This window comes from Biomphalaria glabrata, chromosome 5 (genome assembly GCF_947242115.1).
Source record: "Biomphalaria glabrata chromosome 5, xgBioGlab47.1, whole genome shotgun sequence".
In the NCBI taxonomy this organism is placed as follows: Eukaryota; Metazoa; Mollusca; class Gastropoda; family Planorbidae; genus Biomphalaria; species Biomphalaria glabrata.
In genome coordinates, this window is record NC_074715.1 from 17,818,876 (window position 1) to 17,833,314 (window position 14,439).

Here is a 14,439-nt window from a genome sequence, read left to right on the forward strand (position 1 = left end):
ACAGCTTAGATATATTTATATAATTAGCCCATGAACCAATTAAGAATTAATTCAATTAGAATTTAGAACAATATATACAATGGCAAGGACAGAGAGTTCACCAGGTCAAGTGACGTTTTAAAATAGTTGACAGAATAGATATAACATGAATGAACATAATAGTAACTGTTTTCAACGCTTACACCTATCAACAGTGTAGCAATGCTTACATCTGTCAACAGTGTAGCAATGCTTACATCTATCAACAGTGTAGCAATGCTTAGATCTATCAACAGTGTAGCAATGCTTACATCTATCAACTGTGTAGCAATGCTTACATCTATCAACAGTGTAGCAATGCTTACAACTATCAACAGTGTAGCAATGCTTACAACTATCAACAGTGTAGCAATGCTTACATCTATCAACAGTGTAGCAATGCTTACATCTGTCAACAGTGTAGCAATGCTTAGATCTGTCATCAGTGTAGCAATGCTTAGATCTGTCAACAGTGTAGCAATGCTTACATCTGTCATCAGTGTAGCAATGCTTACATCAATCAACAGTGTAGCAATGCTTAGATCTATCAACTGTGTAGCAACGCTTACATCTGTCAACAGTGTAGCAACGCTTACATCTATCAGCAGTGTAGCAATGCTTACATCTGTCAACAGTGTAGCAATGCTTACATCTATCAACAGTGTAGCAATGCTTACATCTATCAACAGTGTATCAATGCTTAGATCTGTCAACAATGTATCAATGCTTAGATCTGTCAACAATGTAGCAATGCTTAGATCTGTCAACAATGTAGCAATGCTTACATCTATCAACAGTGTAGCAATGCTTACATCTATCAACAGTGTAGCAATGCTTAGATCTGTCAACAGTGTAGCAATGCTTAGATCTGTCAACAGTGTAGCAACGCTTACATCTGTCAACAGTGTAGCAACGCTTACATCTGTCAACAGTGTAGCAATGCTTAGATCTGTCAACAGTGTAGCAATGCTTAGATCTGTCAACAGTGTAGAAATGCTTACATCTATCAACAGTGTAGCAATGCTTACATCTGTCAACAGTATTGCAATGCTTACATTTGTCAACAGTGTAGCAATGCTTAGATCTGTCAACAGTGCAGCGAATGCTTACATCTATCAACAGTGTATCAATGCTTACATTTGTCAACAGTGTAGCAATGCTTACATCTGTCAACAGTGCAGCGAATGCTATTAACCCTTAGCTCTAACAACAAAGATGGCATTGGATTTTTTTTTACCAGATTTTATTGAAAAGAAGAAATGAAAAAAAAAATGAAAACAAAACAGACCCCCCCCCCCACACACACACACACCCTAAAGACGAATGAAGCGAAGAGAATGGAACTAATGATAGAGTCATCCAAATATCATTGAAGTATCTATACGCTCTTCTGTAGTTCTAAAGTGTACTGAGAGAGAAAACATCCGCACGTATTAGCTTGGGGGTGGGGGGGAGGAGAGGGAGGCTATGTGGTCAATCTCAAAGTGTCCAACGTTTTGTAACGTTAAACTCGTGAAGCGATAAGGTTACAACTTTTTATGTCGTCCTTCAAGGGGCCTGCTGGTCAGAAACTAGGACAGAGTAGTTTTATAATGTACTTTTCAGGAGGGCTGACCGGAGCCGAAATAGTAAACACAATTAGTCAGAAACCTTCCAGTTTATAAACACTGACCAGTCAGTCATGACTCGCGGTCTATTTGAGGGGGAAATACTGACCAGTGGGTCTTGACTTTCAGTCCAATTAAGAGAAAATTCAAGACTTAATGAGACTCTTAGGCTTCCATCTGTACAGTTCCCGGGTTCCTGGTCATCTGTACAGTTCCCGGGTTCCTGGCCATGAAGATAAATGACTTAATTCTAATTCGAAAGAAAATATGCGAGTGGGAACAACTTAAAAGTGATTTCACCAAAATTTGAACTGAACTACGGGTAGGGAATTTGTGGATAGAGTTGCACAAAGCTTCTATCAACTCACTCTGTCTGTCTGGTACACAACTTATATCAACTCACTCTGTCTGGTACACAACTTATATCAACTCACTCTGTCTGGTACACAACTTATATCAACTCACTCTGTCTGGTACACAACTTATATCAACTCACTCTGTCTGGTACACAACTTATATCAGCTCACTCTGTCTGTCTGGTACACAACTTATATCAGCTCACTCTGTCTGTCTGGTACACAACTTATATCAACTCACTCTGTCTGTCTGGTACACAACTTATATCAACTCACTCTGTCAGGTACACAACTTATATCAACTCACTCTGTCTGTCTGGTACACAACTCATATCAACTCACTCTGTCTGTCTGGTACACAACTTATATCAACTCACTCTGTCTGTCTGGTACACATTTTGTACACGTTATATCTACCACTTTCCATTCTCGGATTAAGTTGAAACTTTACACAATTATTCTTTGTCTCTAAAAAAACATGAAACAATTTTTTTTAAAGTTATTAATTAATAAAAAAAAGTAAAGTTTCCCTTTCAGACCATGCGATCTATGGGGCAGATGATGTTAAGGTCATCTGTTTCTTTAGCACATGGTTAACTAGCAGGGTGTTATGTGGCTGGCACAACGACCAACCGCTTTTACTTTCCCCAACTAAAGTCAGGTACCCATTAGAGTTGGTGTGGACTCAGGGACCCTATAAAAATACCGAAATTGAAAATCCTATCCTTCACCGAGATTCGAACTCAGGACCTCAGGTTCAGAAGCCGAGCGCTTAACCACTCAGCCACCGCGCCCCCATTAATTAATTAGTGGTACTAATAATTAGTTTAATTTCATATAGGAAAAGGAAAATAAATCGTTAAGTATTGAGAGATAAGGCTGTAAAAGTACAATTCTTTCTCTCATATAAGCTTGTTTTTTTTTTTTAAAGTATTTTTGTAGGAAACGTGAAACTAGTGAAAAATAAAGCAGACATTATTATTTAATGCTATGGGACAGGGAATAAAGCAGACATTATTATTGAATGCTATGGGACAGGGAATAAAGCAGACATTATTATTGAATGCTATGGGACAGGGAATAAAGCAGACATTATTATTGAATGCTATGGGACAGGGAGTAATAGGAAGACAATTTCTGAGACGATATCTTCAAAGCTGTTCTCGCCATTACGTGTAAACTACAGCCCGAGATTTCAAAGTTATTGACCAGAATGAGATACTAAGCTAGCAGAGTCTTTAAGTTAAATTGTAAAGTTAACGTCGAAAAAAAAGAGGAGCTTAAAAATGTTTTTTTTACTGAAACATTTTTAATCAAATAACTCTCTTTATAATCTTGAACAAAATCCTAATTGCCTGATAATGAATCCGTTTTGTTGCTGTTCTTTTTAATACAGCGAACTGCTTTCTTTACTTTGAACTGAAGAGCTCTTCGAAATTTGTCATCACTTCTTTTTTTTTTCCAGCTCTACTCAAGTTTTTTTCCCCCAGTCTAGCAGTCAGCTATATGATCAATAAAACGATGTCCACTCTACAGGAAATCTGAAAAAAGATCAAAAAAAAAAATACCGGGGCAATCCGATGAACTAATTGGATAGTTAGTTGACGTCTTGGCATAGTCCGTGAGTCCTTCCTGGGATTGCTGGTCACTGCAATAGACTTCTCACGCTATAAGCTTAGAAGCCATTTTGTGTGTGTTCGTGTAGGCAATGTGTTAGCGGCAAAGTGCTAGGGGTCCTGTACAATAGTTCGAATGTCATATGCATTAAAAGTCTGAAAAGAATCTTATTTCTTGTTGTTCGATACGCCTCTGTTAACAAATCAAAAGACGAAAATGTGGCTTGACTTGGCGTACAAAGCGAAACGCAGCAGAAAACATTGCAAGCTAGGCTTCAGACAAATGGCGTAGCTAGGGTGGGGGGGGGGAGAGGGGTCAAAATTTGAAACCCTCCACGGCCCTCCACTTGAGAGGTACCCAAATGAGTGTCCGAAATTTTGTTTTTACATTAAATATTACCCCATTATCTCATGTCTTGATGTCACCCTATGGAGGTGAAGCCCCCCCCCCCCCCCGGCATCCAACAATAAATATTACGCCATTATTTCATGTCATGATGTCGAATGTCAAAATACAAGGGTACCTAACTAGGTCAAGCCCCCACTGCTCCAGACGTGAATTCACAGGGAAAGAGAAAGTCGGAGAGACCAAAACAAAACTAGAGCAGATCAGTAGACCATAAAGCAAAGAGAGCAGATCAGTAGACCATAAAGCAAAGAGAGCAGACCAGTAGACCATAAAGCAAAGAGAGCAGACCAGTAGACCATAAAGCAAAGAGAGCAGATCAGTAGACCATAAAGCAAAGATAGCAGACCAGTAGACCATAAAGCAAAGAGAGCAGGATGGACATGGGTCCAACTATAGGGTAGAACCCAGGACAGAGTCTTGTGCCATAGTACTGTGGTGGCCCTATACTTCACTGAGAGTCAACAGTAAAGTGAGTCAGTCAGTTATGAAGTAAAAAATTGTTTCTACCTGTATTTGGGTTCCATGGAAGCATTTTTAAGCTGACACACAAACACGACGAACACACACAGACACACATACACAATCACGAACAACACACATACACAATCACGAACACACACAGGCACACACAACTGCACACATTTAAGAGAGGCATGCTTAAAATGATCTTTTTAAAATATTTATTTTGTCATTTTATCCTATTATGTAACACCAACGAACAGTGGGATAGCCAACAAACTAAAGTCTCATGGACAACAAAGGAGATATCTGTCCGTCATTTGCATACATGAAAATTCATGTTCTGTGGAATGGGGTCGTGAAATGAGTGAAGATCTAGTAGTTTCTACGCCAGTAGTCGCATAGATTTCTCATTTGTCCACACAAGTCATTACGTCTGCTTCACTGTCATTACGTCACGTCTGTAACAAAGTCAACATGGCGGAAATATAAAACCAAAAGGCTAAAAATAGAAATAACAAATACAAAATAGAAAAGAATTAATTAGACTCAAAATTTCTTTTTACATATAGATCTAGCAAATGTTGAGTGACGTAGTTAGGCTAGGGAGGGGGAGGGAGATCCGAATTTAAACTCCCCCCCCCCCCAGGTTCCCTTTTGAGTTGAGGGGACCCCAAATGAATATCCTATTTTTTTTTACATTAAATATTAAACATTACTCCACTGCCATGTAGTCTTGCTATTGTGGGGTCAAAAATACTAGACAGCATTGATCTAGATCATGGTGGGCTAATACGGCCCGCGGGCCACATGCGGCTGTATCTAGCCTCCACCCTCCACCCATGAATCTTTCTAACGAGATCAAACTTCTTATATTGACTATCACTTTGTAGTTAACTCTGAGTGTTTTGTACTTTTGGAAAGTTCATTTGACCATTTGACCCACACCATACTCCCAAGCTCCACTCGTTTTTTATCGCTGCTGATGGCAGACTTTGATCGAGTATTAGGCTTAGTATCACTATAGATCGAGTATCAGGTAAGTAGTATCACTATAGATCGAGTATCAGGTAAGTAGTATCACTATAGATCGAGTATTAGGCTAAGTAGTATCACTATAGATCGAGTATCAGGTAAGTAGTATCACTATAGATCGAGTATCAGATAAGTAGTATCACTATAGATCGAGTATCAGATAAGTAGTATCACTATAGATCGAGTGTCAGATAAGTAGTATCACTATAGATCGAGTATCAGGTAAGTAGTATCACTATAGATCGAGTATTAGGCTAAGTAGTATCACTATAGATCGAGTATCAGGTAAGTAGTATCACTATAGATCGAGTATCAGATAAGTAGTATCACTATAGATCGAGTATCAGGCTAAGTAGTATCACTATAGATCGAGTATCAGGGTAAGTAGTATCACTATAGATCGAGTATCAGGGTAAATAGTATCACTATAAATCGAGTATCAGGGTAAGTAGTATCACTATAGATCGAGTATCAGGTAAGTATTATCACTATAGATCGAGTATCAGGTAAGTAGTATCACTATAGATCGAGTATTAGGCTAAGTAGTATCACTATAGATCGAGTATTAGGCTAAATAGTATCACTATAGATCGAGTATTAGGCTAAGTAGTATCACTATAGATCGAGTATTAGGCTAAGTAGTATCACTATAGATCGAGTATTAGGCTAAGTAGTATCACTATAGATCGAGTATCAGGCTAAGTAGTATCACTATAGATCGAGTATCAGGGTAAGTAGTATCACTATAGATCGAGTATCAGGGTAAATAGTATCACTATAGGTCGATTATCAAGTATGTATATATATAGTTCGTCCATCGTGGTTCGATGATGACCACTTTGTTATCCAGGGGGCTGAGGGCTTTGCACTGGGGTTTTATGCCTCCTTATGTGGCTGGTGAGACCTATGTGAGCCCGGAATGTTCGGCCGCACACTAGGCAGGTTATTCCAGCTGTAGCTAGTATCGTTTGTCTTGCTTTTCTTTTCTGGCGTATTTCTTCTGCCAGCGTTGTTCTTTTTTCCTCAGCAACCTGTGCGCCAGTTTTCACAGCGCGACGCCATGATGCTCTGTCATGTGCCTCTGTCTCCCAGGTGCCTGGGTCTATGCTGAACGCCTTCAGAGAAGCTTTGAGGGTGTCCCTGAAGCGCTTTCTTTTCCCACCTTGCGAGCGCTTTCCTTCGCTTAGTTGGCCAAACAAGAGTCGTTTAGGGATGCGGTGGTCTTCCATTCTGTAGACGTGACCTGCCCATCGCAGCTGGGACTGCATCAGGATTGTGTGGATGCTTTGCAGACACGCTCTTCGAAGGACCTCTGTATCTGGTATTTTGTCTTGCCATTTGAGATTTAGTATTTTTCTCAGACATGTCATGTGGAAGTGGTTTAGTTTCTTTGCATGTTTACTGTACACTGTCCACGTTTCTGAGGCATAGAGCAATGTAGGGAGGATGACGGCTCTATAAACCCCTAGCTTGGTGTTTGTGGTGATACCACGTCTGTTCGTATTGATGGTAAGGCCAAAGTCTGAGCATGCTCTTGAGAAGTCACTGACGATGCTCTGCAGATCGTTTTCAGAGCAGGCATTTAGGGCACAGTCATCAGCAAATAGCAAGTCTCTGATTACTGCTGCATTTGTTTTTTATTTTGCTTTAAGCCGCCTCGGGTTGAATAGGCCACCATCAAATCTGTATGATATATTTATGATATGATATATTTATCCCGTTGTTTTCTCTATTTGTGAATGCATCTGTCAGCATAGCCTTCATGCCATCATGAAATAGTCTCACCATGGTTATGACATGATCTTCCAGAGTCCTTCTCTGCTAACAGTGTCGAATGTCTTTGTTAAGTCGACATATATTGAGAACAGGTCAGCATTTTGTTCTTGGCATTTTTCCTGGAGCTGCCTTGCTGCAAAGATCATGTCAATGGTTTCACGCTCTTTTCTGAAGCCGCACTGGCTTTCTGGTAGTAGACCATATTCTATGTGTTGCATGAGCCGATTTAGTAGGATGCGTGCAAGGATTTTCCCAGCAATAGAGAGAAGAGATAGTGATAGAAGTAGAAGTGATACTACTTACCCTGATACTCGATCTATAGTGCTATTACTCACCCTGATACTCGATCTATAGTGATACTACTTACCCTGATACTCGATCTATAGTGATACTACTTACCTGATACTCGATCTATAGTGATACTTCTTACCTGATACTCGATCTATAGTGATACTACTTATCCTGATACTCGATCTATAGTGATACTACATACTACCGCCAGATCTGCGACAACCACAGAGGAATATCTCTACATCTCTACCTTTTTTTCTATATAAAAAGAAACATTTATTCATTACCAACTAATTGATTTGTTGTTTTCTTAATAGATTCGTGTGTTATCATAGACTATGAATAATTATGCAAAATTTCAATTTGATCTGAGAATAGGATAAATATCGTGTACAAAGATAATAAAGGAAATAAATGCAAATATACAGTCATATATCTCAATAAGTAGCCTTGACCTTTTTTTTTATACCAAACAAAATAACTAATTACCAATAATTTATTAATTAATTGATTCACTGTTTAAAATCGATTCATGTTTTGTACCGGACAGACATACAGACAGAGTGAGTTGATAGAAGCTTTGTAAAAATAGTTCCCCACTTAACCACTCAGCCCACTTTCTCTATTTCCACATGCGCTACACATCCAGTGTTTCTCTTTCAAATAACGTGCACTCGTATTCAGAAGCACGCACAGCAGACTTGTAGCAGGAACATTTCCTGTTGTTATTTGTAATGTTACAAATATCAGGGCAGTGTTTCCCCGCCACCCGAGTCCTGCAGAGAAAAAAAATTGTATTATTGTTGTCATTGATTTTGTATAAATATTATTCATGGGGCACCACTACCTTCCAACAGTTTTAGCTTTCATCCTTAAGACGCTTCTACCTTTACAAGACAACTCTGCCTTTATAAGACAACTCTGCCTTTATAAGACAACTCTGCCTTTACTAGGCCACTCTGCCTTTACAAGACACCCAACACTTTACAAGACACCCAACACTTTACAAGACACCCCTACCTTTACAAGACACCCCTGCCTTTACAAGACACCGCTACCTTTACAAGACACCGCTACCTTTACAAGACACCGCTACCTTTACAAGACACCGCTACCTTTACAAGACACATATAAACTCCCAAGACACATATACTTTTCAGGTTCATCTCTACCTTAGCTTTGAATTATTGTTGCTAGTGGGTCGGCAGAAACCGTTTGGTCGTATTTGTACATTGATCTTCAGCTTCAGTCTGCAGACTAGTTCATGTCAGCTTTTAGTTGTCAATGGGATTGATACAGAGTGAGCGATGCGTTTTTCTGAAGATACCTTTATTTTTACAAAGCTTATATCAACTCACACTCTCTGTCTGTCTGTCTGACTGTATGTCTGATACACATTTTGTACACGTTTTCTCTTCCACTCCCCATTCTAGGATCAAGTTGAAGCTGTGCACAACTATTCATTTTCCCTAATAAAACATGAATCAATTAAAGAATTAACCAATTAATGTAAAATTTAGTGGTAATTAATTTATTTTGTTTGAAATAGAAAAAAATGAAATAACTCTTACAGTATTAAGGTATATAGGTTTAAATGTGCACTTCACCCCAATATATGAGCTATAATATATATAGCTGGTCATAACGGAGCTTCTCTTTGCCGGTGATTGCGCCCTGCTGGCTCACAATGAACATGATATCCAGAACTCGGCCAACGAATTTGCATACCCTGCCGCTCCTTCCGGTTCATCTATAAACCTTGGGAAAACAGAAGTCATGTTCCAGAAAACAAAATCCGCTGCCAAGGATAGACGCAGACGGCGAAAAAAAAATCTTAATCGACACCGGCGGACAATGGTTATGCTTGCCCTGAATGTGGCAAAATAAGTAGGTCACAGCTGGGGCTGCGTAACCACAAGAAATACTGCATTCCTCATTAATCTTCGTACTCGAAGACAAGCCTTGTTATATAGCTGTAACCTACATATTTTACCAGCGGATTTTCTTTTGGTCTCAAATGTGTATCCCGCGGCCTTTGTGAGTGACCTCCAGCTGTCTCGTTCCGATGCCTGCGACCAGGTGCTTTCTATGTCAGCTAAGGCAAGTTGGCGTCTAAGCTGGTCTTTGAAGCGTTTCCGTGGGGCGCCTCTGTTACGTCGACCACCTTTTAGCTCACCAAAAAAGACTGCCTTTGGCATACGTTCGTCTCCCATACAGGATACGTGCCTTACCCAGCGCAACTGTTGGACCAAAAGAAGTCCCTCTATATTGTCCATACCGGCGTTCGTAATGACATCGCAGTTTGTAGTGCGGTCTTGCCACCGTATGTCCATGATGGAGCGCAAGCATCTTTGGTGAAAGTGCTCAAGTATGCAAATGGGTATTATACAGAAAGCAACTCAGACTACTTACTCTAGTCAAATGTGAATATTCGTTTGTTATGAATCTCACTGCTCTATTTTGTGTCTGTTCCAGTTTCTTAATCTTTTCTTGAGTTGAGGGGGGTCCCAAACAGAGGATGCATATTCTATTATTAAAGGTTAAAGGTTAAATAACATTTGAGTTTTATGTTTTTATTTCATTTATAGAAATTTCTTTTATAAACCCTAATGCTTGTTTGATTTTTTGTTAGTTTCATCAATATGGGGATTCCATGACAGTTTTTCATTTATTATAACACCTAGGTATTTTGCGTTTTTAGTTTGTGTTACTGGTTTACCATGAATAAGATAAGTGGAATTAATTTGTTTTATTTTATTTGTTACTCTTAATAACTGACATTTAACGTTTATTATTAATATATTAGTAGTTAAAAGTTAGGCAATTCATCACTGAGTACCAGCACCTATTTTTTTTCTACAAAAAAAGCACTGTATATATTTATATATATATAATAATAATATAATTTTATTTATAAAGCGCTGTTAAGAAACAAAATGTAGGCTCAATGCGCTGTAATAACATTACAAACACAAACACGACAGCTAAAATGACAAATTAATCTAAAACAAATGTAAACAGCCTTAACGTTCTTCTTAAAAGTGGTGTAGCATATTGTCTGTCTGAGATCAATGGGGAGTGAGTTAAATACTTTTGGTGCGAGCACTGAATATACATATATATATATATATATTATCCACAGGGAAATTCGGCTTGTCATTTGTGCATTACACCAAACAAAACATATTATAACTATAGAAAACTAAAATATACATTCACACCACACTCAGTTATAATTTACATGTGAAATGTTTATACCAGATGGTTTGATTGTATTTCATAATTTGATTGCAAAAAAAGGGGGGGGGGGGCAAAAGAGTTTTTTTTATGTCTGTCTTTGCTATCTCTGTCTTGTATCTCTGTCTTGTATCTCTGTCTTGTATCTCTGTCTTGTATCTCTGTCTTGTATCTCTGTCTTGTATCTCTGTCTTGTATCTCTGTCTTGTATCTCTGTCATGTATCTCTGTCTTGTATCTCTGTCTTGTATCTCTGTCTTTGCTATCTGTCTTTGCTATCTGTCTTGTATCTCTGTCTTGTATCTCTGTCTTGTATCTCTGTCTTGTATCTCTGTCTTGTATCTCTGTCTTGTATCTCTGTCTTTGCTATCTGTCTTGTACCTCTGTCTTGTATCTCTGTCTTGTACCTCTGTCTTGTATCTCTGTCTTGTATCTCTGTCTTGTATCTCTTTTCTTCCTGAAGACGTGGAACCGCTACGTGGTGTAGAACATACAATTCTTGACAGACTAATTGTTATGTCTTCACAGCATGTCTGCAGTCTAACAAAGTAGTCAGCTGATTTGGTCTCGTCTCCATAGCATGACAAGCCTCTTTCTGGACTCAGGAGTTCATTTATTTTGTTTGTCTGTGTGTGTGTATCTTTTCGCACATGTGCGTGCGTGCGTTGTGTGGTAGTAAAACATTCTCGCGTATAAACATCCGGCAGGTCACCTCTAAACATGTGACCATGACGCGATTTGCTGTTTTGCACTGTCAGGTCACTTCCTTGACGTCAAACACACACTCGCGCGAAGTAACCTGCTGATGCTGAGAAATGTATCTTCGAGATTCAACATATTTAGATTATCGGGACATTTCAGTGCGACAGAACTGCACCCCCTCCACAGCACCAAGTGGATAATAAGAAGTTATTTTAGCAACAGGTTTTCAAATGCCATCGTTTTCCGTAAGTTTTTTTTAGGGGCATCTGTCTATTCGTATACTCTAAATAACGTATACTAGACACTGTACGAGGCTCAATGGAGTTTAAATGAAACCCCAACAAACAACAACACCAACAACAACAAGGAACATGTGTTCTTCATCCAGCTCTATTTCTGAGGGTGGGCCATCAGAGCCGGCAGTCTATCCTCTCAATAGAGATTGGCATTTCCGGCTCTCGTTCATTAAATGTCTTTTTTTTGTGCAGAGTTAATTTCCCTTGTTTCAATGCAAACGATAAACAGTTTCAATTACGTCATTAACTTCTGCTTCTGATTCAATTAGCCAATCCAAACATTGCTTCCTCCATAGACATAGAAATATATATAGGTATTGGGTTGGCTCATTGTGTGTATTTTCTTTTTTTTTTCTATTCCATTGTTTGTAAAGCTGTTTTATGTCATTATTGGAGATCTTTTTTTCATACATGGCGAAGACTATAATTAGCCGGACTGGATAGCAAATACAGTGTAGAATGTAATTGAAGAGTTGATAAGCTGTTGTTGTTTTTTAAACGGTAAATGATAATTTGTGTGTACTATTTAGCAATGCAAAATGAAGATCTGTAAGTTCTGTAATAGGGAGATGGCACAGGGAGAAGGACGTTTTCAACGTAAGTAATCAACAACAACAACAACAACATTAACAACAACAAGTAGTCTGTAGCAGTAATGTTAAAATAAATAGGTCAGTGGACTAGCCAAACAATCAAAGAAAATTCAGGACACTTCTCCCTTTACAGGATACCTCTCCCATTACAAGATACCTCTCCCTTTACAAGATACCACTACCTTTACAAGATACCTCTACCTTTACAAGATACCTCTACTACTACAAGATACCTCTACCTTTACAAGATACCTCTACTATTACAAGATACCCATCCATTTACAAGATACCCATCCATTTACAAGATACCTCTACCTTTACAAGATACCACTCCCTTTACAAGATACCTCTACCTTTACAAGATACCTCTACCTTTACAAGACACCAGTGCCTTTACAAGACACCTCTACTATTACAAGACCCATCTTCCTTTACAAGACACTTCTCCCTTTACAAGATACCTCTACCTTTACAAGATACCTCTACCTTTACAAGATACCTCTACCTTTACAAGATACCTCTACCTTTACAAGATACCTCTACCTTTACAAGATACCTCTACTTTTACAGGATACCTCTACCTTTACAAGATACCTCTTCTATTACAAGACCCATCTGCCTTTACAAGACCCATCTGCCTTTACAAAACACCTCTGCCTTTACAAACTCACAAGACACATATAATTTTAAGGTTCATAAGATATGAAATCGCAAAAAAAAAAAAATTATGACATCAATGAATGAAGCAGTAAAATCTTTTGTTAAAAATCATTTACAATTCCGAATCGAAACTCTAATTTCAAAAGGAAGGGGAGAGGTTTAATTAGGTCTGAGATAAAAACAAATAAATGGACTAATTTTTTTTTTGGTTAGATTTAAAATTTCCCTCATAGTAGAATATTGTATCCTAGTGAGCAATGCATTAAAATTCAAGATGACTGTCAGGTCGTGTGCTATGGTCTCCAGAATGTTGCCACGATGGTCCCGGTCTTGAATCCTGCCCGCTACCATCATCTGACGTCATGGAGGAGGAGGCCTGATCTAGGAGGCAATAATATTCATTTCTGAACGAGCGTTCGAAAAGTTAAAGCCAAACAGATCCTTAAGTTCTGAAACGAAGCATTCCAGAATATGATGTTTACATCATTTCCTCTAAAGAACAACTCAGCTGTTTTCACCCTGTCATAATAAGAAACTCTGTCTATAAATTAAACAGACATTGCGTGCCAGGCACTAGAAACATAAATTTTAACTCGAGCAGCTATTACGTGGGGCTCGTGAAGGCGAACAGAGAGATGTTTCAGATGTCAAGTTGCTTGACGCAAATGGAGATATATCATGGCCAATTACAGTCTGGGAAATTTATGGCCAAGAAAAACCGTTATTAAAAAAGGTCAATATGCTCTTTAAAAATGTCTATTTATACAAGATTGAGCCAAAAATACAAAACAAAAAAAAAAAAAAAAATAAGCAAAAGAAAACAACCGAAACATAAAAACAACAACAACAACAGCTTCTCCTTTTCCGTTTCCAATCAATTATTTAGCATTAAAGACGCCATCAAATAAACTTCTATTTGGATTGGCATCTGAGATAAATAAAAGGCTTTGTTGGATTAAAGAAAATATTTGTGTAAATAAACAATCAATTCAAATTAGAGTTTTCATATTTATCGTTTAAAATAACAAAAATAAAACTCTTCAAAGGTTGAGAATCAACTGGTTATTGATATATTTTTATATGAATTTGAGTTTGTTTTTTTATTTGAAGCACAAATGGGAGGTAATTTAGGAAGCCATTCACATTTGTTATTCAGACAGTGAGACACTTTGTTAAGTAGCTCCACACATCGATCTAGACAAGTCTATTGGATTTCAAAACGTCAGTTCCAGTGGTGCGGCCGTGACAGATAATCTGTAGGAGTGCAACGATCCTCCTACAAAGTACAGGACCAGGAAAACGGAAATAGCGGCAGGCAAAAGGTGATTACAGATTCCCAAACTGTGACTGCTGTTGTGTATCTCAGAAAAATACTGAATGTTAAA

At 38.4% G+C, this 14,439-nt stretch overlaps 1 protein-coding gene across 5 annotated transcripts in view; it reads right to left on the reverse strand.

Annotated features, from left to right (window-relative positions):
* LOC106066613 (uncharacterized) overlaps window positions 1–14,439 on the reverse strand; it is a 188,279-nt gene that overhangs the window by 26,198 nt on the left and 147,642 nt on the right. The window contains exon 8 of one of the 5 annotated variants that reach the window (XM_056031277.1): window positions 4,713–4,926. The exons of the other annotated variants lie outside the window; for them this stretch is intronic. Coding sequence (XP_055887252.1) covers window positions 4,916–4,926 — 11 coding nt within the window. The 3' untranslated portion in view covers window positions 4,713–4,915. Of the gene's footprint in view, window positions 1–4,712; window positions 4,927–14,439 lie in introns of those variants that run through there. 5 annotated transcript variants of the gene reach the window in all.